Source organism: Hyalella azteca, unplaced genomic scaffold, assembly GCF_000764305.2.
Source record: "Hyalella azteca isolate HAZT.00-mixed unplaced genomic scaffold, Hazt_2.0.2 contig4109, whole genome shotgun sequence".
In the NCBI taxonomy this organism is placed as follows: domain Eukaryota; kingdom Metazoa; phylum Arthropoda; class Malacostraca; order Amphipoda; family Hyalellidae; genus Hyalella; species Hyalella azteca.
Window position 1 is genome coordinate 199,966 of NW_025934335.1, and position 25,945 is coordinate 225,910.

Here is a 25,945-nt window from a genome sequence, read left to right on the forward strand (position 1 = left end):
TACCGTGCTTTGCAGATACCGTGCTTTGCAGATACCGTGCTTTGCAGATACCGTGCAAACAATCATTTAACAGATAATTTTAAGTTGCAGCTTTTTTGTAGTTAAAAAAACTAAGCAAGATCTGTAGGAACAGGCAAAACTGTCTGCAGGCTGCAGCTCTGCACACAGGGCCGTTTTGTCTGGCATATGCCTTGTTGGTTGTCATCTGCATGTTTTTCCAGTAGCACAGCATAGCAACTTTATCAAGCCTGCAAACTGAAACTAAGCATGGAAATTATGGAAGTAGTAAAATATGAAGTGGAATACACACAATATACAGAATAAAGGATCAGAAAACCTGTAACAGGGCTTTGAAACAATGAAACTGGCAAGTGAATCTGGTTTCCTGGTCCTGGATTTAGTGGATTAGCCTACTCATTACTGGAATCAGGATTAATCATGAAATTTTGAAAAAATAATCATTTCCAAATTCAAGATAGGCTACCATGCTGTTCTGCTGCAATAAATCCCTTTTTTGGACTGAAAAAGAATTAATTCATACAAGAAGTATAATCGTGATTGATTAGTATCAAACATCACGCTTTTTAACGGGATAATCGAACACGTCTAATCTGCACAAGGAATATGTCGATATCGAGTCATCGACTACCCCACGTGGTAAAGGCCTATATTACGCGATAAATTGATATAATTAGGCGTAAAAGAGAGCCTCTCAAGAGAAATTTTAGGGCAGATTCTGATTTACAGAATAAAAATGCATATTCATTTACCGAATATAGCAAGGAAGGAGAAGAACTAGACAATATCGGCAAGTCGATCAACAGGTTGTCGGCCGCCCGCAGCAGCGAGCATGTAAACAACGCCATAGACGTGAAAGGACATTGATAAATAGAAAATGGTTGTAAATAAAAAAATTCATACAATGCTATAAATGAAAAGTTATAAATGAGTACTTACAATTTTTTAAAAGTCCACAACAATAATATTAGCAACAGAAATATTTATTTAGAGAGAACTTCTTGCGACACGTAGCAACCGTCCTCACAACACGCGCGTACACAGAGGTTCAAAGTTCCATGTCCGTATGACGAAAATAGCAATACCCTTGAAGTCCTATAAATTAAAAATTAAATAACACGAAAACGATTATCTTTCTGCAATTTTGATTTATAATACATTTCTAGACCTAAGTTATTGTAAATAAATTTTGTATATCGTAAAAAGAATGCATCGTTTGAAATTATTGTATTCAATTCAGGAGAAGTAGCATATAACGAAGCTTACTATGACTGGAATTGCTGATGTTAGATTGACTGAATATGTAAAAATAAAGCGTTATAAAGACAGATTGTGGTATTCAAAGGGCGCAAAACGTTTCTTTATTCGCTTTCAGTTCAAATTTGACACGTAAATGCTGCTGTAAATGCAAAGTAATGGTAAGCTGAACTCAATTTTCGCTATGACTCAGTTTGATTTGGTTATGATATATGTATTAAACAGAATAAGTAAAACATTCGCTAGCATAACAGCTCTCAGAAACGCACGCATAATTATGTGCGTCATTGGCAGCTCTCAGAAACACTGGCGGCTCCCCAATGCGAGCGTTTTGTTGAACCATTGAATTTTAGAGAGCGCAATTCATGTCTCGCTTATGCTACCACTGACATTATTATGTCATTGAATGGAACTTTGACGGAGCAGTAGGATAGGAATTGTTTTTAATGCAACTCCGACGTTTGCAACAGAGGATTTTCATATTGTGTGGTCTGCAATGCTGCGCGAAATACCTGATCCAGATAAACACATGAATTATATCCATTGGAACTTCTCAATCCATGATTAAATTGAATTTTTTCGTAATATTGATTTCGAATGACGGCGACAGCATCATTTTGTGTTTATTATGCAAAACAGTTGCCCCCAAGCGTTTCGATTATTCTCCACTTTTACGGTGAATCACGAAATTCCGGTCAAAAAATATTTATTGTGTTCGGATAACATTACATTTTAATGTGAAAATAATGTGTTAATAATGCATAAGAATATTTGAATAATGTAAGATAAATATATGTGTCATTTAACAGTTGCATTTCCGTCGTGTATTCGATGACAGCGATCATATAAATGAATGAGTCGTATTGTACAAATAGTGACATACTTTCTTACTCATAGTACCAGCAGGGAGCGAACGATGCACTAATACGAGCTTTTACCGGGACAAACTGGATCAGAATAACTCACACAACTGCAAAAAGTGCATCAACATTTGCGCTTAGCCTCGTTCATTTCTCTGAATGAGAGGCAAGATGGCCGAGTGGTTATATTTCACAGCACAAAAATTGGTGCAGTGAGTTGCAGGTGCGAGCCCATCTTGCTGGGACACTTCTGTTCTCTCCAATCTAGAAGCCGCTCAGTGTACGCGTTGTAAGCATCAGGCTCAGATGTCAAAATATATTAATTATGTTCGGCAAGGCAGCAATAAGTACGCATTCGAAACAAAATTAAAAAATTGGCTTCTGAATACAAGTGTTCACGGATTACTTTCTAACTGACTCCACAATGAAATTTGGATTCGAGTATAAATAACAGTATCAGTGACAGCGAATACAGCATTTATACGGGTATAAGTAATGAGTACGAGTATAAGTAACGAGTACGATAATAAGTAATGGTATTAGCAACCGTGAAGACAGCATTTCACATTACACTCATTCCCTTACTGCATCAAACGTAATATCATTTAATTATCGTAGCTACTTCATTTTCTTTACTCCACCAACCTATACGGCTCCTTCATTCCCTAGACTGCGTCAAAGCAGCTACAAGTGCCAGCTTCTTCCAGAAATTCAGTCTACGTGATTATGTTAACAGTTGGACCACAGCTGTGGTCCAGAGAGCGCCTCAACGCTTGCTGTTCTCTCTACATTAAAAATTACCAAGTAAAATATTTGTATTTAATTAATTATGATGGGCATAAAGTTGACCAATTGTTCTTTCCATTGGCGCCCTCTTTTTTTTAATTTTGAAGGTGACTCTACAAAATGTAAGCTAATCAATTTAATTTAAGCCCCTGAGAGGGCTGCAAAATCAAATAATAATAATATTACTACGAACGAAATTTCCCTTGCAACTGCCTGGACCGTAATTGGAGTCTATGTTTGATTTGAAGTTTTGTATTTGAACAAAACTCTTCACATTTGATTTTATTTTCAAATTATTCTTTTTTATTATATTGTAGTGCTTGAATATTACCCTATAAATAGATTGTTTTCATTAAATAAAATGTACTATCACAATATTTATTTGTATAAACGCTCTTTTAAGCGCGATATCTCAATAGGTTGTTCTGTGCGAGTGATCAACTTAAAGAATACATTCAGTATTTGATCGTCCTAATTAAGAGAACAAGTGAATTATCTGTTGTTCATGTCAGTGAGGCGCAAAAGATAGGAGGATAGAACGTTATTGACCACATTGCTACATGCCAACAGCAACATTATTCTGATAAAATGGGGCACTGGCAACTTCAGCAGCAATAAGAAAAATATGTTATTTTTCTACATGAAGCATCGGATTGTCGCGGCAATCTATGCAATGTTACCGACTGAGAAGCTTTCAAGATCTTTAGCAAGTATTATGACTATAAACGTATGATTAGTTTTATGCGTGACGAGTTTATGTGGACTGGCCAGAGCGGTGCTACAGGAAGGAATACAAATTTCATCCTCTATTTATTGCCATAATGTATTTGTATTTTTGCCCACTCAGTGCTCTGCAAGTAAAAAAAATTTATTTTTACATGCAACATCAGTTTCTGTTGCCACGGATCACATTTTCCCCACCCAAGTACTTTTTATTAATGTTATAAGTTTCTTGTTCATCAGATACGAATTTACTGCATGAACATTGCCGTTCGTCGACTAGGAATATGTAAATAAGTCGATCAGTGCTGCTATAACCGATCAAAATAATTAAATTTTATTTAAATTTAGTTCCTATAGTCAAGACGGTGATTTACGATGCGATTATCAAAGGATATTCCTCAGCTAATTTTCATCGTAGATCGTCTTGGCGATAATGAACACAAAAGAACATCGTTGAGAGCGGCAGGTGGTGCGGTCGCTTATTAAAGCCCTGGATCAATATTAGTTCTTAATCATAGCGCGACCGGCCAAGTGGCACCGGAACACGCTCCATATACCACATGCATGTGTTCGTTTGCTGTTCGAGCGATGTGCTAGTGAACTATTCATGGCCATTTGCTCATTCAAATCGATGCTCGCTCAACACCACGTCCATCCTTTGCGTTTGCTGTCGTAGTCAAGTAACTTCGCGGGTCACCAGCGTGATGGTGCGATGTCACATCACAAACACTACAGACTTTGGCGTGCGCATCGGTGTCCAGTCATCGGCCGAGGGCCGGTCGTCGTTAATTCGCTTGTGATTTCTGAAGAGGAATACGAGCGGAATCGGCAAGCGATAAGAACGAGGCAGCGGTCGCCCTGGCGTCGTTGTGTTGACATCGCGTTGCCATGACGACCATCGTACACGCGCACATGCTGTGCACGGCTTCGTTGCTTCGATGTACATTATTTATGTCAGCGCAGGTTCTGAGATATTCATTGCCAAAGACTACCACGAAAAAGATTCTTCCTTAAAAATTACGTACGCCATCTAAAATTACGATATAGAAGAAACAGATGAATAATTTTAGAAATCTGAAATGAGTGTTTTAAGTTCTTGCATTCGAAGGTGCGAGGCAATCGATTGGTTTTCATAGAATCCTGCAATGGGTGATTGTTATCTATTTATCTATATTCTATACTAAGGAAACAATAGAACAAGTTAGATCAATGTGAACACTGTTGACGATGCTGCTAGTACATAGAAGCGTTATTTATCTCCTTTTCACTCGATTAAGGTGACTTGTCGACTATGTACTGAGAAAACATTGCTGTGATCATTAAATATTAGATGAACATAAATTTTTCATAATATCAATGTTCGATGACACTAGGCTATCTGCATTAATTCTGAGCGATTTCAGAATTTGCAGTTGATCTATCCAAATTTCAACGTCGCATTATACATCGTGCGTCTAACTTATGCAGTGAGGTTCACAACCAATATATTCGAAACTGTTTTGAAATAATCGTGATCAATAAATTATTGATAGTGAGCCTGTATTAAGCACTACTATGGGGGCAAAGGTAGCGGTCATGGGATGGAGACAAGAAAAGCTTGGTATTCAAAATAAAAACAGTAAATTGAAAATCGAATAAAATATTGAATCTATTAACAGTATCCGAAATTTATGGCACATGTTCATGATGAATTTTGCCTTCTAAAAATACGCTTTGTAAACCTGCTTCCCGTAGTGACAACGATCTCTTTGTCAACACGTCAAATGACTTATGATAACATTCATTATATTGAGGTCATACAGTGGATATTATGACATTTAAGATATAGAACTTTAGATCACTATTATCATACAGAACCTAGGCGACTGACCAACCTGATGCACAACTAATAATGTCGATTAATCACCAAAACAGCGCCTGTATGCTCGAGTGTGAGGTTTGTCCGATGTCAAAGTTCTAACTTCAACCGATCACCCAGCAATCGATCACCGTTTTGCCGAATCGTAATTATTCTGATGTGAATTCCTTCTGCTATTCTGTTGTCAAAAAAGTAAGTTATACTTAACTTGAATTTGATAAAATCTGAATCAAATCCTAGTCAATGCTAGTAAATTTGAGTGAAAGTTATGAATCATAAAAATGCACAACAGAATATTATTTGATAGTAAATAACTTAATAAGCAGCTACCCACTATCATATCTTTCACTTTACTCCTGGTATATCAACATTTATATTAAATTTGCCGCTAGTAAATACTAAGTCGGATGACCGCGATTGATTCTCTAGCCGATCAATACATCCAGAAAGTTTTTGAAAAGCAGTTGCTACTGGCAGCCAATTCGGCAGAACGTCGCATCAAACAACTCGGCAACAATGAATTAGAAGAAAAATGTCACTGACGAGCACTACCAGCAGGGCATGTGGTTCCAGGAAGGTGAAGTCAGCTGAGGTGGGGACACATCTCTGAGCATTTAGCGCTCACTTGTGAGGTCAACGAACTCTCGACACCAGCCTTATCGCGTCGTCCATTGGGGTGGCTGTTGTCCATTGGGTGGCGGGCCGCGACTCGTGGCCTCTCTTGCTGCCTGCCACGTGTGCCGCGAGTTGACAAGGGTCGTCGCTAGTAGCAAGCTCTACGGTTATCATGGATCCATACGAGGCGTTGGCAAGTAGCTGGCTTAGTTGATGATTGACCTAAATATTCTCGAGTATCTGGCCGCCTTTACGAATTTCTGAGAATGAGAGTGAATTTTTAATGACTCAATGAATTTGCCGATTTTCGGATGAATAATTTTAATAGAAAAGTAAATTTATTGTATATAATGAAATAAAGTAGTTGTTATAAATATAATTCCTAGTAAATAATTCCGACGGAATAGTTAAAAAGACTCTACTAATGATGGACCTTCTCTGACAAAGCTTATAATGTCACGATGTAAAAATTCAAACTTTGAGACAACTTTCGCATTAGCAACATTGATGTCAGTTTACATTAACGACCAGTAATGCCAAAACGATTTGCCTCATAATTATTTATAGATAATCATGCTAATTTCACCTTGACACCTCACAGGATTGCATTGAACATTGTGATTGCATTGCTGGCATACTGTTAAGACGCGACAGAATCATTTGCAAGTCAATGCGCGACAAAGATCATGGTGATAATGTAGTGACATGATATTTATAATGTATGCTTAGCTCTATTGCCTTGCTATATTGTCTGTTCGTATTCATTAATTGGTGCCATTATGATCCTACTGGGCTTTGCATCCTCAAAGTAAATTGACAGCTGGTGTGCAACACCGTAGACTTGAGCATGGCGAGCCAACTGATTTTACTTGAAAAGAATCCCGTGAAATTAATAATACTGACACTGACTGAGATATTATGAGCCAAGTTGTGATTAATGGAGAAATTTGTTCATTCTGATCAATATTCCCGAGAAAAATTCAATGAGGTGATTCAGAAATATACTCCTGAATTTGATCTCGTGTTCGCATGAGATGATAGAGTATCCCAATAACAACGTTTCAATAATTAATATATTCTTCTGTATGATCACCTGGTCATCTTTGGTCAGTGAAAAGCATTCCCTATCATCACTCTGGTATCATGAATACAGTGATCGAAGCGTTAGGGGGCAAATTATAAAGTGTGTGCGTCGTGACAACAGAGCAACGCCACATGTTACTTCGTGATGGTCACTTCAAATTACTTGTATTATTTTGCTCTCCATCTCCCGCTAAGTTCAATTTATTTATATGAAAGTAATTTGAAGATTAAAATTTAATTATTAAGGTATTTCAGTCTTGTAAACACCTAGATAGCGATGAACCAAACATCACCAAACAGGTCAGGACGCGGAATTAGAATTGTGTCATGAACGTGTACGCCTTTTGTGTCATGAACGTGTACGCCTTTTGTGTCATGAACGTGTACGCCTTTTGTGTCATGAACGTGTACGCCTTTTGTGTCATGAACGTGTACGCCTTTTGTGTCATGAACGTGTACGCCTTTTGTGTCATGAACGTGTACGCCTTTTGTGTCATGAACGTGTACGCCTTTTGTGTCATGAACGTGTACGCCTTTTGTGTCGTGAACGTGTACGCCTTTTGTGTCGTAAACGTGTACGCCTTTTGTGTCGTAAACGTGTACGCCTTTTGTGTCGTGAACGTGTACGCCTTTTGTGTCGTGAACGTGTACGCCTTTTGTGTCGTGAACGTGTACGCCTTTTGTGTCGTGAACGTGTACGCCTTTTGTGTCGTGAACGTGTACGCCTTTTGTGTCGTGAACGTGTACGCCTTTTGTGTCGTGAACGTGTACGCCTTTTGTGTCGTGAACGTGTACGCCTTTTGTGTCGTGAACGTGTACGCCTTTTGTGTCGTGAACGTGTACGCCTTTTGTGTCGTGAACGCGTAGTCCTTTTTTGTCGTGAACGCATACGCCTTTTGTATCGTGTACGCCTTTTGTGTCGTGTACCCCTAATTGTGTCATGAACGTGTACGCCTTTCGAGTCGTGTACGCCATTTCTGATACTCAAATCAGACGGATCTTCATTCGGCAGCGAGTTTCACGCAAGTACCGAAAACAAACCCGAACATCGAACGTAGGAAGAAAGTCCCCTTTTTAGCGCATTTTCTCAGTTATGGAAGAAATGCACTATTGTGCTCGCCATGTCCGTCTGTCCCTCAGTCTGTCCGTGACTTCACGTTTTCGACGGCGAGAAAATGCGCTCTCTGGACTGTCTCTCACTGCAGTGAGTACTGAGTTGATGAGAGTTATTTATTACTTTTTTATTAAGTGTTGATGACGCTGGCCATCTGGCTGACGCTTTTTATAAACACATTCTTTGCGCGAGATGCAGACCGCTTACGTCTTATTCTCAATCCATCTCTGCTGTAGAGAAGAGACATTTAGGCAGAGTATTGTAGCCTCAAGACCATGAATAGGTCATTTTTGTCGCAGATTTACGAGAAAAAATTCATCCAATGCGAAGAAGATAAGTAAGCTGAAATGCTAAATAAAGTTTTGGCGAACATTTTTTTGACAATACCTATCTTCAATAAAATCTAAAAGAGTCATAATTCGAGACTCTTAGTTTAGAAAAGTCTTATGAACGAAGTAGGGGAAATTGGGGCACATGCAGTGGGAAGTCAAATTATCAATATTATTTACCATAAATAATAATTGTTTCATTAATTGTTGTTCAATTTCTTGTGAATAATGATTTATGTTAAACAACAGAATAAGGTAGTTATAGCACACAAGTTAGTGCATTGATTGACGAGGCAGAGAGACGTGTTGCCCTCTCCTGCATTCCTCAGTAAGCCATATTTTGTTACAGGATAAGCCGAATAAATATTTTTCTTCATGTATAAATTTATAAAATGCGGGTATTTTGCGAACGAAAGCTTAACTGTGTAATTATTTGTTATATAGTACGTTTAAAATTTATTACTTGATATAAATAGTAACTTGGTTCATTAATATTCAGATGGCGGCCAAATTATTCCTAAATGTTGGTTTTAAGTAAAGTAGGACAGTGTCCACGTCCCATGTCCTTTGTATTTATATGAAAAATAAATTCAGAGCAAAATATTCATTGAAAGTATTACCAGACTCTCATGCTGTTAGAAAAATTACCGTTAACGGTATTATACCGGCGTTTCAGTGGCCGGTCAGCACGTGAAAGAAACAACGTGTCGCTGTTTTTATGCTAATTTAACGCTAGAAATCCGTAAAACATCCGATAAAAACGGCGAAACAGTTTATTTTCACGGGGCCACCGGCCACTAGAACGCCAGTGGGACCGTTTTTTCACCGTTTTTTCTAACAGTGTGCATCGTCATCTTCATTAGATGAAAAATACCATATTTTACATTAGTATTTATCTGAAGCACTAGGCGAAGAATTACTGCCAGGAAAAGATTCAAAAATTTTTTAAACCATTGCAGAGAAAGAGAGTTCGAACCCCAGAGAGTTGCGATCGAGTCACTCTTGGGTCACCACTGACGAATGAGGGAGCTAAAGGAGTATGAGATTGGATTTAGAAGTTATAAATGACCGACCCTTTCCTAATTTAATCAGCGTAAATATGTATTGTTCAGGTTGGGATAAAAAATATAAAGGTTCAATATGTTTCTTTATGGATTGAAGAATGATGCCACCAACCAGCACTGTTAGCAGTTAAGGCCCACACGTCGATGTTGAACAGAAAAATGAAGCTAAGGCATGACTAGTAAATTTAAAGTGTTGGCGCACTCTAAACAAAATTCACAATATTTTTGAATGAACCTAATAGAACGTATAAGTATTTTTGTCGTTGATTGGATTTTTATAAATTCGAAATTAGACCAATATTGTTCATGCTTGAAAATTTAATATTATAATATTTTTTATTTAATATTTTATAATTGCATTACAGTGAATAATGAAGTAAATAGTTGAATTTCAGCTAACAAAGTTACATGAAGCTACAAAAATGGTCACCACAGCTCCGACATCATGTTCTAGTAGAAATTGGTTTCGCTGAGCCAAAAACATAGTATGTATATAGGCTTAATAACGTATCCAAAAGACGAAAATGACGATTATAAACTGTCATACATAAGTCATAGAAAAAATTCATGATATTTTTTTATTTCCTGATGCAGCTGTTCATGTATCAGTCAGTATTGGAAACATTAATGGAATTTTTAGCAGCACTAATATATGCGCAACAGCATAAAGATGAAATTCCAACCTCAAATTCGACGATAATTTCATAATTAGTTAAAATGTCCCAATGTCCCATGGACTGTCCCACAGTACCTCGGGTGGGGGTACTGTGGGACATTGTATATATTTTGTATTTATGTTAGTTATAGTCTATGGAATAATTCTAATCTTCGCGTAATTAGCACTGTAAGCAAGGATGTGATGCTAAGTTTTATTTAGCATTTCGTATTTAGAAAGGAAAATAATTGTTTTATTTTTCATTTAATTTTTTTTGTCCCATTGTACCCCACTTTCCCTAAAACTTTATTTCTATTCACGCTGGACACGAATACAACTCTCATAGAATGGAAGGGGAGAAACATTGTACCTGAAAAATGAATTATTGTCCCATGAACTATATAATAAATTTATTTAATGGCGGAAATCGTGTGGATTCGAAACACAAATAGACTTTCAGCCTCTTTCATACGTCTACGAACAGATTTATCGTAAGATGGATGTTAATATTTTCTGGTATGTATGAATTCGTGAGTTCGATCAAGAAATTGGTAATAGATTTTCTTTATTTCATTGTTAAATTGTGATCTTAATTTTACAGCTTTTATCATTCGTTACATTGGAGACTCATCATTGATAGTTTGATACGTATCATTCACTCGAATCTATACTTTTCTATATCATGATTCAAGACAGTAAAAATATAAAAAATTGCAATTTTACATATTTATAATGGTTTCCAGAAGCTAAGAACAGAAAGTCCTGACAAAGTAAATTTTAATCAAGCACAGCGCATCGTTCAGAAGATCTTGTGCGTGCGGGAGGCATCCAGTAACGTACTTGTGTTGCCGCTGTAATCAATACCTCTGCTCCGTGGCTTGTTTTCTTTGAGAGCGCTTAGAAAAAACGTGAATTTTATGATATACTAATACAAAAATAAAACATCGTGGCCTATTAAAATTTGAAGAATGACACACTAGCGAATAAATTTAGAATGGAAGTATCATAACTAACCACCAAGACATTTATTAGGCTATCGCAATCATTACCTTGATTTTTCTGTTCAAAGGGTTCAATAACGCGATCCGAAACTAGGGCACAAGATTATGCCACTAGAACATAGAAACGCAGCCATTTAAAATAGCCGTGGGCGTGATTTTTTTCGTGTGGACTACGCAGCATCTAACACTATGTTAAAATAAAATTATATGTTAATATTAAAAATTGACAAGGATTTATTTGCCTGATTAATGTTTATCAATCTTATATAATATCTGTGTTTCGTTTCTTCGTGTGAGACTGTGGGGCCTCAATTGGGCCAATTTATGTGAGGCCACGCCAAGAAATCAAATGGCCAATTTATGTCAAATGGCCAATTTATGAGGCCAATTTATGACAAGAAAATCAAATAACGATAAGAAAAAATTACATTATTATTCCACACCACGAAGAAAAAAATCTGTGGGCTCCATTATACTCCTTTTGGCGCGTCTTCATTCCAAGTCATACATCGGCATAATTTTCAAAGAAGAACGCTATGCATAATCCCCAAAGAAGAATGACTGGAACATAGAATTGAGAGGTACAATAATTCAAGTACAATAGTTAATGGCTCTGGCGCAATTAACTAAGTTATTTGATAGCTAAACTTGACAATAAATGGTAGGTGAAAGGTTCAGACATCCAATAAATCTATCCACTGCATGCTCAAATATAAGGAGTGCATGCTCACGGAACTTCCTAATATGAAAGCTCAATAAAATAAGAACTAGTAAAGTTATCATTAAAATATACATATTATTGAGGTTTAGTTTTTGGACAGTCCTGATAAAACATTAATTTAAGATAACCACATAAAAACTTACACGGAGCCAAATCGGCGGATCGGATCGGCCAAAGAAGGGCACCTCTCAAGGAGATGAGATGCTCTGCAAAATGTTGTCTCAGAAGATCGATTGAACATCGCACTGTGTGGGCCGTGGCTCCATCCTATTGGAACCAAACATCCCTGACATTCATTTATGTGTTCACCCACGTAACAATCGATTTCTGATCAGGATCCCGACCTGAAGGACAAATACGGAACCGAGTATGGAATTTTATTAGAGTAGAGATAATGAAACGGCCATTAGAAGAGTACGCCTCGACAGCAAACGCACGCTGCTCACTTGTCCAATGCATAGTGAAAACTGACTAGGCGGGACCAAAGCTTCATGACTTTGCTTTTGACTGCAATGAAATGCATGTAATGCTGCCCGCTTTTTTCAGAATATTCAGATGCTTTGCGCGAAGTACAAAACTGGAAGTTTCCTTGAATCACCCTGAACTTAGATTCTTTTTCTAGCCTGCGCCAGTCACTAGCATCACAACAGAAAATAGTTGTGAGTGGAGCATGAAACAATAACAAAAGTTTCTAACTACCTGTAATGGTTCGAGCACATCTTGAACACCAATAAACATCGTGAATTCTTTGCTATATATTGTATACAAGTGTCGGGAGATCGAACTGTAGCCCCTTAATATGGGGTCTTCATATCACTCGCTCATTCGGACCAGGAGTAATATTTAGAATGAAACTTTTATCCTTTCCTCGACGGTATAGGAACTTTTCGGTTTGTTTTCAATATCAGGCTAGAATGGCCTATGTAATTAAAGAAACAAGCAATATTCTGCACGTAATTAACCATACAAAAAACTTTCAATATAATGACATCGTTGCACATCGCATTTAGCGTGACGGGTTCACCAGTGCTGCCCCCAATTATTTCGGTTGCCCGTGATTTTTTCGTCGAGGCCCGAGTTTACACAACGTGCACGAATATTAAGTTGCCAGAAGCATCGGCACGTGAGAAAAGTAAAATGCATAGCCGTTAATTGAGCTACGTGATATAAAATAGCACGAGTACAATAAAACAAGTTGATTCGCGTTCAAAAACTTTCAATTTAGCTGGAGCCAGGACCTGAAATTTGTGTAACTCACCATGAATCAATGCCAAATATTAATTAGATTAAGCGATTAAAATATGTTTCTTCTTAAATGAATCGATAACTCCCAAATGCCAATTAAAATGAAAACAATCTCATGGCACACTTTTGTAGGAGTTTTGTTTTCTTGAACTTATTTAAAATCATTATAGTATCCACACTTCGGAAATGCTATCGATAACAAGCAGCTTAGATTTCAAATTGTTGGTCGCGTTATGTTATTATCTTCTCGATGTTTTCATGAGTAAGGGTTTCTGAAATATTTTATAAAAATCCGCAGAAGTGAGATTACTAATCTAAATCTTTCTCGTTCAAAGATATAAATAGCTGATTAACTACCAGTAATTTACAGATTTTTGTACACAGAAGGTTTATGCAGATAAAATAAAGCTGTGTGGAGATATATTGCCACGTCATGAACAACAGATTAATGTGGCGTAAGAAATAATGAAATTGTCTCTGTTTTGTTTAGTGCAGAGGCTGTGCGTTGCACAGACAAACTTGATACATTTGTATAAATTACGACCTGGCATCAGGCTCCTGCTGTTAGTTACAACGAGAGTTACTGTTACTGTAACTTTTAGTTACAGTTTTCGATTTCCTTTACCTTTTTATTATTCAAGAAAAAACGTTATTGTATTGAATCATTCAGTTATCGTTATGCAGTGTTTACATCATTTAGTGAAAACTATTTAATTACTAATTCTTCTAATTGAGCGGGGTGTTTAAGAAAGCTGTACCGTAATACCGCGGAGAAAAACACCTAATAATTGTTTCGACGGTAGAGGGTTACATTCGCCGCTGTCATACTTGGCAACGCAGCACACGCTCGGTCTGCATAACTACAATACGTGGCCTGCATAACTACAATACGTGGCCTGCATAACTACAATACGTGGCCTGCATAACTACAATACGTGGCCTGCATAACTATATACAATACGTGGCCTGCATAACTACAATACGTGGCCTGCATAACTACAATACGTGGCCTGCATAACTACAATACGTGGCCTGTACAACTACAATACGTGTAATGCACGGCAGACAATACAATACGTGGCCGTATACAATACAATATACGTGGCCGTATACAATACAATACGTGGCCGTATACAATGTATGGCCGTATATAATACAATACGTGGTCGTATACAATACGGCAGACACTGTTCGGTCTCGCCGATCGTGTCGCCTAACACGGCAGTTTCGCTGCGAGATGCGTGGGCAGACGCAGCGAGTCTATTGTGCTGAGCAATTAAATGAACGAGTTTTTTTGAGCATCCCGGCAACAGAAAAAGACGATGTCACGAGGAACTCTTACAGTTTCTCTAAATTTAATTAATGAATTTATACATAAATACGTTATCATGACAAATATCAACTATTAATCTTTACATGAACATCTTTTTGTAAAGGACGTGGATAATTCAGTCAGTTTAAATAATGTATAGGCGCAATACAGGCGAGTTAGGACATGACTGCAGGTTGAGCCGCCTAACAAGGCACGATTAATGAATTAATTAATGAATTTATACATAAATACGTTATCATGACAAATATCAACCATTAATCTTTACATGAACATCTTTTTGTAAAGGACGTGGATAATTCAGTCAGTTTAAATAATGTATAGGCGCAATACAGGCGAGCTAGGACATGACTGCAGGTTGAGCCGCCTAACAAGGCACGAACTAAGAGTTAATTTTAGAGCCTCGTGACGCGTGTTGGACCACTCAACTGAACGTGCATATAACGCACCCACGCACGCTGCACTCCGCGACTGCTGCCATGATGAGGACTTATAATTGCACTGGGTTCTTTGCGCTCAAGGTTTAGCTTGATCATAAACTAGCCGCTGTAAATGATTTATCGAAAATGTACTTATCGAAAATTAAAACTTAATGATTTCTGATCACAGATACAGCGTGTATACTTACATTTTACAAACTTAAATAGGATTTGAAAATTCTCCGTTCGGCTGCTTATATCTATTAAAGGTACAGAAATATTTTCTTTTCAGCAGTGGTCGTTGACATAATGTAAAGGTTTCAATCTTGTTATTCGAATTTATTATTACTGGAAGAATTTATATTCTTAATTCTTTATTACCTGAAAAATTTATATTCTTAGTTCATTATTACTGGAAAAAATTATATTCTTAATTTATTGTTACCGGAAGAATTTACATTCTTAATTCATTATTACCTGAAAAATTTATATTCTTAATTCATTATTACTGGAAAAATGTATATTCTTAATTCATTGTTACCAGAAGAATTTATATTCTTAATTTATTATTACCGGAAGAACTTATATTCTTAATTTATTATGACTGGAAAAATTTATATTCTTAGTTTATTATTACCGAAAAAATTTATATTCCTAATTTATTATTACCGAAAGAAAATATATTCTTAAATTATTATTACTGGAAGAATTTATATTCTTAATTCATTATTACCGAATGAATATTTATTCTTAATTTATTATTACTGGAAGAATTTATATTCTTAATTTAAAATTACTGGAAGAATTTATATTTTTAATTTATTATTACCGAAAAAAATATATATTCATAATTTATTATTTTTGGAAGAATTTATATTCTTAATTTATTTTTACTGGAAGAATTTATATTCTTAATTTATTTTTACTCGAAGAATTTATCTTCTTAATTTATTATTACTGGAAAAGTATAGTCTTCTAATTTATTATTACTGGAAGACCTAACACGAATGTTAGGTCTTCCAATGCTTCGCTTCGCCCAATGAAGGATTTCGAAAATGGATGTTTGAACTCATTAACTGAACAAATTAACCATATTTCGTCATGATCATCTGTAGAAACATTCAATTCTACGTATAGGTTTACGTTTGGTGTATTAGTTCATTAACTCTTAAGGAGAAAATTAATTTTTTATAGAGGTGTGGTGCAAAATAAACTAACTTGAATACCGGGCGTAATTTCCGTAGAGTTTTGACTATTGATCGAACAAATCTTTTCAGAAAGTTTTAGAGAGCATAACAAAAATATGAATTAACACTTTTAATTCGGAAAATGTTTTGAATAAAAAGAAAATATTATGTTAGGTTTTCATCAGTTATACCACTCATTTAAAATTTGCTAGTAAATGTTGTAATTTTTGCGATTAATGTCAAATAGAACGAGTAATTGAAAAAATCCCTAAAATTATTAAATAGGTTCTTATTAATTAAACCGCAGAGTAAACAAAAGATTAGCCATAATGAGAACAACTACTTGTATTTCTACAACTTCCCGTTACGTTTCTTATTATATATGACAATATGAACGAAATTCGATTATTTTGACGATAACATGTTAGCTTATCTTATATAACCGAATCATATTTATTGACATTTTCAGCCCTGGCATCAAAACTAAGAGACATCCAGGAAAGTGTAAAAATGAAGTGGACGGTTGAAAATCTCATGCAAGTATTGTTCATGACACTTCACTCGCAGCAGGTCTACAGAACTATAGACTACAGACGTGACACAGAACGCGTTTAGTTTTTCTTTCCATCGGCCGCCCAGTCACCGCAAAAAGACCACTAGCGAAATGTCGGAGATTCCACGTCGCCTCTCGAATAAATCAATGCGTCTTCGATGAATTCATTGTGAACTTTATCCCGTCGGCTAATTCTGTCGTTTATCTAGTGTTCAAATCAAGCTAATAATCGCGACCATTTCCCGTTTCTAATCTCGTGAACATAAAGTTGTAGAAAAACCGCTAGAAGCGTACAGTTGACATTTGTTTTTATTTGTACGATCATGCCATTATACGCATCGGATAACTAAAAGCAAAGAGATTTTATTTAACCGTAATCAACAATTTCATGTTTACCGCTGGTAACGCGACGTCAACTCGCGACGCCAATAGTGAAGGTTTTCGTAATGCTGATCAATAATAAAAATTTATAAGGTTAGAGCATCACTGTTATAGTTACAACCAGCACTTACCCCGTTATTAGGGTGCAAATTTTCAAGTAGTTTAATCAATATCAATGACAAAATCCAACTAAAAATTAGAACAAACTGCTGGAGGGGCGATTGCCATCAGCCATTCCAACAATAGTAGTGCATTCGAATTAATAAAGTCTCGGTACAAGTAATCGAGGAGCAAAAAACGCAATACCTAATGTCGATGGTTTTCTGGGGGTAACTCGATAGCTGAAGGAGGACAAGTCGATGTATAAAAGGAATCATTCCAATGATTTGTTTTTTTTTTCAAGATGGGAATGAATAAAATTGCGCGAGAATTAACCATAGTTGGTATAAAAAAATATTAGGAGACTTCTTCATCTGGAAAAGAAGATATATAAACCACAAGGAAGCAATTTAATTCTCATATATTAAATAAGGTAAATAGCTTGGTTGTGTAAATCCAATTAATAAATGAGAACGCAAAATTAGAATGTAAATAAATACAAATAGAATTCCATTTTCAATTTAATCTAAGCATAAAATTTGCGAAATGCTCACAGAAGTTCGTTGATATCCAGCGCGGGAACTGAAGTTTTAGTCTACAGCAGAATGTGTAAATTTGCGAAAATTTTTTAAATTATTTATGTAAGAAGCTGCACCAAAATAAGCATCACCGATAACCTGATATGCCGGCTGAAATATTCCTTACAAAAAATGGGTGAAATTCAATATATTAATTTTAGCACAAGGCTCTTTCCGCTCTATGCCTACGGTGCCATTAGTAACAAAATTTCATTAATTTAGTCATGTTACTACAGAGCAAATAATTAAGGTTTGATTATCACTAACCTATGGACGAGTGATCTGGCGCAGAATAGGACTCTCCACCGCCCGAATAATTGGTTCCCTGCTGGGCACCAAATAGGATGGAGGGCAATGCCTGCTGTGGGAGAGAGGGAGGAGGGAACTGGGGAAGACTGTAGTGGGGAACAGGAGGGGGAGGCACCGAATTATTGCAGTACAAAACCGAAGAGATCTGATCCTGCGGCGGTGTTTGCTGAGCAGAAGAAGGAAGGTTGTTCAGTTGAGACGGCGGTGGTGCGATGCTTGCAGTGAAGCCGCTTGTGTGCCTTAAAAATTGGCTGTTGTCGGAATCCAAAGTACTGAATTTATTGTCTGCTGAACACGAACAATGTGAACATTGTGGGCATGGCGGTCCGTTATTTTGAGCTTGAGCGTACTGTCTGTTCGGTGGCTTCTGAGTCACGAAGCCGTTAACAATCAGTTCGTCGGAGCCCCGAAGAGAAGGGAACGAGCTTGAGACCGAAGTGTGACTGAAAGGCAAGAAAGAATCCTGACGATTTTCTACTTGGTTATGACCACATTGCTTAGTTTCTCCAGAGTATTTAAAGGAAACCAGTAATTTTGTAAGATTAGGAGGTGGTATGTTGGGAGGCGGCAGATGCAGAGGAGCGTTCGACAAGCTTATTTTGATAGCAGGAGCTGAAGAAAATGACCCTTCAGCTTGCGGCTGATGACACGGAGGGGCATGGAAAGCACAAGTAGCTTTAAGCTCCACCGCAGACTGATGACCGTTCATATGGTGGTTTTGAAACGTTGAATTGTATGAAGTATCAGTGAAGGTGTACGAGCTTTCCGTGTTTAAATCGTTTTCATAGTGATGGAATCGGTAGCTGTTAGGACGCGACGGTGGTGGTCGATTGTACGAGGCAAATCGGGGGTCGATGGGGAGAGACAATAGTGACGGCAAAGAATCTGTTGAGATGTCAGAATTATTTGAAGTTGATTTTGTCTCAGAAAGTCCGAACTTGAACAAATTAGGACTCTTCTTCAGTGTGGTGTGGATACTTCCAATGTTCACTTCATGCGTGGAAGTTAGGCACTGGCCAATCTGCAGCGAGTGATCGCTGCCGTTACTTAGAATGGCTGCAGCTCTTAATTGCACGGCCAATGTACGCTCGTATTCCCCGTGTACGCCACAGTCACTGTCATCGTCAGGTTCTTGGGACACGTCACTTCGAGATTGCTTCAATGGGCCACCATTTGTTCCCAGTCTCGCATTTGCTTGCCGCTTCCTGTTCACTCGATTTACTAGCAAATCAGCCTGGCGATTGCTAATTCCAGAACTCGAGAGTCCATTTTTCTTACAGGCGGACTCAGAAGAATCAGCATCGGAATTGTAACCAGCGTACGAAGAATCATCAAATGTATCAGATAACTTCCCTGATTCTTCTTCCCGTTCTTTAGCTAATGCCAAGACGTCTTCCACTGAATCTTCTCTTGGACTCCCACAGTCACTAGAATCGTTTGTGCTTGGTTCTGCCGAGAGGGTTTCTTCTGGTCTCCGACCACCGACCTTTTCTCCGCAGAGACTTGAAGCCAACTCACTTACGTCGAGCTCGTTCTCCAAAATTCCTTGATTTGCATCGATTTCCAGCAACCCAACATTAAATAAAACTTCGCTGGCTGTATTGTCGTCTATGTCGGCTTCTGTAAGTTTCACTCTACCAGGGTCGTGGATTTTCTGTGAGTGAGACAGAGGCTGACTGCTGACAAACATGCTTCGACGTTAGAAGGTTTCCTGTCGAAAATAACTTTGAACCTGTCAAGTAATTTAAATGCCAAACACCCGATAAAAGTTTTTTTTACATAGTTGTACAATCAAACATTAAACGGCTACTTCATAGTATATTATGACTCGAATTCAGAGTAGATAATTTATGTGGAACGCAGTTGCAAGGACCTCAATTTATTCCTGATATAAAAGTACTAACCGAAGGCCAAGCCACTACTTCCATATACTTTATTATCTACACGCTTAAATATTAAATGAAGCTCTTAATTTGGAATCTGTCCAAAGTTTTCGATAAATTCATGAATGATTGCTTTTAATTTTATTAGTTTATCACTTACTTTAGTTGAACGACTTAGTTTGTTATTAACGACAATCAGTTATCATAGTAAGTTTACATTTCATTAAAGATTTAGTGCTATTTTCCAGCATCTGAGACTGGAACCATGACAGACTTTGATATTGTAGTTTTCTCAGCAGGCGCCAATATTTGCAAATCTCGGTCTTCAATTTTCGAAAACTTAGCAAGAATTTAGAGGTGAGAATTCTAATTGTCTAACCTAACTTACGTCGAAATACATTTTTCGTTTCAAATTCTATTTTGTTGTTGGGATTTGAATTTCGCTCCATCAGTTACGTTCCAGAATTAATAGCTCTCATATATCTATGCAGGAGATTACAATAATCTGTTAGAATTAATTTTTAAGTCCACTAATGCAAATAGGCTATTGTGCGTTCAAGTCTTCAAAAGCAGCTCCACGTACATTTCAGTATCACGAGCTTAAGCGTAGAGCTGACGAGAATTAACCCGTACCACAATATTCTCTTATGTCGTCCAACTTCAGTTATTTTATTACTGCACTCAAGTCTTTTATGAGCGATTTATTCGAGCTGAAGTTAGTGTGATAATCAGGCGGCTTTGGGCCGCGCCGACTGCCTCATCACTCGCATTATCATTCAAAATATGGATGAATTCAGGCGTTTCTAGTCTCGCAATCACTCACTGCCACACTGAATGCAAGACTCACTCATAACATGATAGTGGCAGCATCACTCGCTGCCACACTAAATGCAAGACTCATTCATGACATGATAGTGGCAGCATCTGGAACCTTAGATGTGTCGTGCAGTTGGTACTTCTTGCTCTCGCATTTGATAATCCTGGTCGTATTACTTAAGATCAACCGCTTTAAAATGGAAGACTCCTGTTCTTGAATGAAGATATACTCATAACCAATGGCGGTATCGATTCAAATTTGCTTATTAGAGCCCAAACCAACTGTAACTCTGAGCCTTTAATACATTCGGAACTAAAATTCACTCCTAATGCTTGATTCCTGTTGCTTTCTGGATTCGACATTACTTGTCATTGAAAAGCGCTTGAAATATGCCTTAAAAATTGGTTGGATTTCTGGCTCCGCCATGTTATTCTAGCAGAGACCTCTTTTTTATTTAATTTGATTTAGTTGCAGTTAAGTGCGTATGTACGAGTAGTTTCATCGGTAGTTCCAAGTTACTGCGTGCACAGTCCTACGCCTGCTTTTAGTCTACGTGACCAGCGCGGTTTCTAGAAAACGAACAGTTTTTTGTCCAACATTGCCGTCATTAAACTTGATTTTATTTCATTATGACGTACTTGAGATGCATGTTGGTGCCTCTAAATGTCCAAAGTGATATGTAATTAATTCTTATTTCTTTGAAATATTTCCATAATTTTAAGGCCGCCAAATTTAATACTTTATTTATAAATCTCTACTAACCAAACTCTAAGCCTTTAATCGAATTTGATTTGCAAAACTCTCAGCTCAAGCTGTTCTATTCCTTTCTATTTAAAATGAATTATATTGCTTACTGATCGTGAGTTTCACGTCTCTGAGAAATGGCGCGCATATAAATCGTCCGCACTTACAAAAAACCGGCAATCGAACAACGTTCAGCGTTGTTGATGCAGCGGTGCATTCAGATGCATCGACGGCCAAGACGTACGTCTAATTTATTGTTACGGATCACTGCTGCAGATAATTTGAAATTTATGATGTTGCAAAGCATGAATAAAGCACATAATTGAACGATGTCAAGCAAATATTCGCATTGTTTTAAATGTGAATTAACGTGCTACGAAACATTTTTTAACATATTCTCTAAAAAATCTAAAGGAAATTTTTCTCTTAAATTGAAATGAGAATGTAATTTGAGAGCATGTATAACCATTTAAGCACAAACTTTCAAATGAATTTCGTTATTAGTCGGATACATTTTCGTGCGCCAACATATTTCTCATTTAACTAATTGCTGCATATTACTTCTGCAATGCTCATGCTAGGCTTTCATCAAATAATGCATTTGTTTAAATACTTGTCAATCATTTTAACTTTCCATTTCGGAAGAAAGCAACATCAAAAAGTTCACGAATTAATTTGCAAAAATGCAAATATGTAGTTTATTCTTTTCATTATTATTAAATTTCATGACTATTAAATTAAAATGGCGTGAACAAAATAAATCTTTATTTCGGAGTATAGCTCCAACAACCCAGAGCTATTGAAGCCGTTCAATTTTGTAACGGCACCAACGCTTGACAAAAACATCTAGTCTTGAAAATTTAATGCTAAACTCAAAAATACTTCATGAAACTTCCAATATTAAGTATAACATGTAATGTAATGATTCATCCTTGTTTAGTGTAACAAAACTTGTTTGCTAATCGCGCGAAGTTGAAATGTTTCTCTTTTCTCAAATGCAACAGGTGACCTTGACTTTAAGAAATATCAATAGGTAAATCGATAAGTCTATATGAACACAATACATAATTAATATAAACATACAGAGCAAAAATACCATTTAAGGTCGATTGTCCTGATTTTTGCGACGAGTGATGAACTTCTTTTTACGCCCGTCATAATTGCAGCCCAAACCTGCGCAGCAATTCTTACGGCACTAAAATGTGTTTTTTAGAACACGCGTTATGATTGCCAAGTTGCGACCACCACATGATGATCTGTTGACATCGCTGTGGCTGTTCTCTGAGCACCGACCACCTCACACACTGACTGCTCATGAGTGACTGACGTGAGTATGTGAGGGACCCTCTCACCTTGCCGGTGGCCAAATAAACCTCCAAGAACCGCAATTCACATGAGATTATTCATAATGTTATATTTCGGTTCACAGCTGCATTGATTTTATATTTCGACTAATTATCTGAAAAAGTTCTTTGGCAGAAGCTGAGTTAAGTAAAAAATACAACGTAGCTAATAAAAATTTTTATACCAACTACTTATAAGATCTCACTTAAATGGCGTGAACAATTCAATTAAAAGGCTTGAAGTTTATTAGGTGTGAACATCATTCTACATATACTTTTGTGAGTTATCATGTACATTTTTAATTGATCATCAATTAAAATTAACTTTGATTGATGCGCATAATTTGAGCGTTTAGCGCATAATTTAAGAGTCTGCACCGACACTTCAATATTATTTGATAAAGACGGCAAGACTTCTAAGCTCACGCATGGTCTCTTTAAACGGAGCATCTCCAATAAATGTAGCAAAAAACGCTCATTTACGGCCACGCACCCATTAAGCTATTGAATTATAATTAGCAGCTGGCGATGCTTGATTCTTGAGCTACAACCAAGAGCTCGTGATGATCTTGTATCGAAATGATTTGCCTCACTTGTCGACTCACGATCGTTGTTTTCATGCATTTCACGAAACATCAAGAAAGCAGTTTTAATGTTCTGACTTGACATAACTATATAATGTTAGATTTCTGTCTGTGAAGCTGAGATCAGGTAAAAGATAATGAGTTCCTCTGAACTATTTTGAAGAAATAAATCAAGAAAATTGTACGGAAACGCGATTTAAAATACATTTAGAATATAATATAAATTGTAATTATTAGAAACGAGATTTAGAATATTAACAATAATATCAATAAAAAATTCTACCAGTTTAAAAATATCCAAGCAGACCACGTTATGAAAACTTTAACAGAAAACTGAGTATGGAGGATCATCGAAGTTCTATTTTCTCTTAAACCCGACCTCGTTTCTCATGAGCATGGCATTTATTGCTTTGAAGCGAGCTAATCAATACGAATATCGAGCTGGCGCTGCTCTAAGCATAGCCCCAGGGAGGCGCGTATAAATATACAGTATGAACATATGAAGATAAATATACAGTATGAACATATTAACGTCAAATCAACTCTCGCCCCCCACGCACCGATGCCTCGAACAGATGTGGCCTCGCGTCAATATCTTCTTGGGGGGCACCTGGCGAGACCCGACCTAAACATCGCTTAATTTCACTCGGATAAACTCTTTTTGCTTCGTGAAAGAAACCTACGTTGAAACGATGCATCTATTTATATCTTCCTAGCTGGCTCAGCTATTTACTCGATAACCTATTTATGTTCACAAGTTAATTTAACTACCTATTTAGTTCTTACCAGTAGGTTCAACTATCTACTCGATCACCTATTTATGTTCACAGGTTAATTTAACTACCTATTTAGAACTTCCTATTATGTTCAGCTATTTACTCGATAACCTATTTATGTTCATGTGTTATTTCTTTTGCCTATTTAGATCCCACCTATTGAATTCAATTTCATGCAGAATTTCGCGTAGTGTCGACATTCAGGTATGGCTTGAGGTTCGAAATTTACTCTCGGTTCGTGCCTCGGCACTATGACTCAGCCTCAGTGTATATAAAGGCCCGTTTACACTAGGGGCAACGACATGGGCGGTGAGGCGCTTGCTGCAGCGTCTCACCGCCCACAACCGTTAACCCTTATTTTTGTACGCGGTAGCTCGAGACCGCGCGCTTTGAAAATTAGTTGCCAGTTAATAATACGCCAGTGGAGGTGCATATAACCGAATTGGAGCTCTGGGCCATTGTTCTTATGTGTGCTGCTGTTAAGATTTACACAAACACGATTTACACAACTACATTTTTCAAAGAATTATCAGTTACGAATACATCAGACTTTCAAAGTTATACTAGACTGCCAGTGGACTTGTTTGACAGTCTGCTAAGAAAATAATGCCACTCATCCAGAAGCAGGATGATGGAATTGAGATGGAATTCAAATGCAAAGGAATTAATTTGCAAGTAAATTCATTAATCACGGTGGAATTGCGAACGCAACGTATGAATTTTCTTGCGAACCTTTTCAATGGTGACTTGTACATACAAGTTTTTTTTAAACTTCAACTATTTTCACCAGAGCTTGTTCTTTTGCATTTCGACTTTTATACTACTTTTACTGAATACTCTACAGGCATTCATGCTCTCTACACAGATCAATTAGCCTCTCTACTAGAGAGCGAGTCCAAACAAGTGTGACGTTAGTTGCCATAGTGAAGGACCAGCGTATACAGACGCCGTCCACTGAGTGCGGCGCTTGTGTTGCATGAGGCTGGGCGCCTGTGAATCGCTAGCTCGTCCGTCAATCGCATCGTTGCCCACAAGAAGCGCACGTAGAGGGGCGGTGAGGCGCTTGACGCCCATGTGATGCCCCTAGTTTGAACGGGCCTTTTTACAGGCACGCTTTTAGGAGACTGCGGCATTATTGCGGGCAATACATCCGTAACACATATACACCTTTCTTGTTGCTTATTATCCGTGATTTAAGTTTGCATTTTCATAGTTTAAAAAAGTTACACCGTTACAGCCCACAATTAAAGCATTTGCCAGCTCGCAATACAAAAATTTAGTTATAAACAAAACTAAGTTCTTATTGATAAATTGTATAATTCGTCTCTAAGAAGATAGTACTGAGCTAAAATTTAGGCACTTGACTACCGACCGTAACCATCCCCACATCCCCAATCTTTCCATCAAGAGAATGCAAGTCTCGTAGTTTATCAAGGAAAGCAAAATTTGACCCGGTGCTACAACAGTATTTTATTTATCGCCAAAAAAAAATCATTGGTATTGATTATTACGGTTTATGCGAGCGATGCTCAACATTGTAACGAAGAAAAAGCTTTCATTGTTCACTAATAGTTGCCGTATATATATGACCCAACACTCCCTACAGCTCGAAC

The 25,945-nt window shown here is 37.3% G+C and overlaps 1 protein-coding gene across 4 annotated transcripts in view; it reads right to left on the reverse strand.

Moving 5' to 3' along the window:
- Positions 1-25,945, reverse strand: part of LOC108677243 (heterogeneous nuclear ribonucleoprotein K) — a 76,358-nt gene that overhangs the window by 30,852 nt on the left and 19,561 nt on the right. Inside the window, exon 1 of one of the 4 annotated variants that reach the window (XM_018165442.2) lies at positions 18,144-19,902. The exons of 1 other annotated variant lie outside the window; for it this stretch is intronic. In XM_018165442.2, the coding sequence (XP_018020931.1) occupies positions 18,144-19,875 (1,732 nt within the window). In that variant the 5' untranslated portion in view covers positions 19,876-19,902. Of the gene's footprint in view, positions 1-770; positions 823-957; positions 1,070-18,143; positions 19,903-25,945 lie in introns of those variants that run through there. 2 more of the 4 variants (XM_018165444.2, XM_018165447.2) reach the window with 2 other exon arrangements.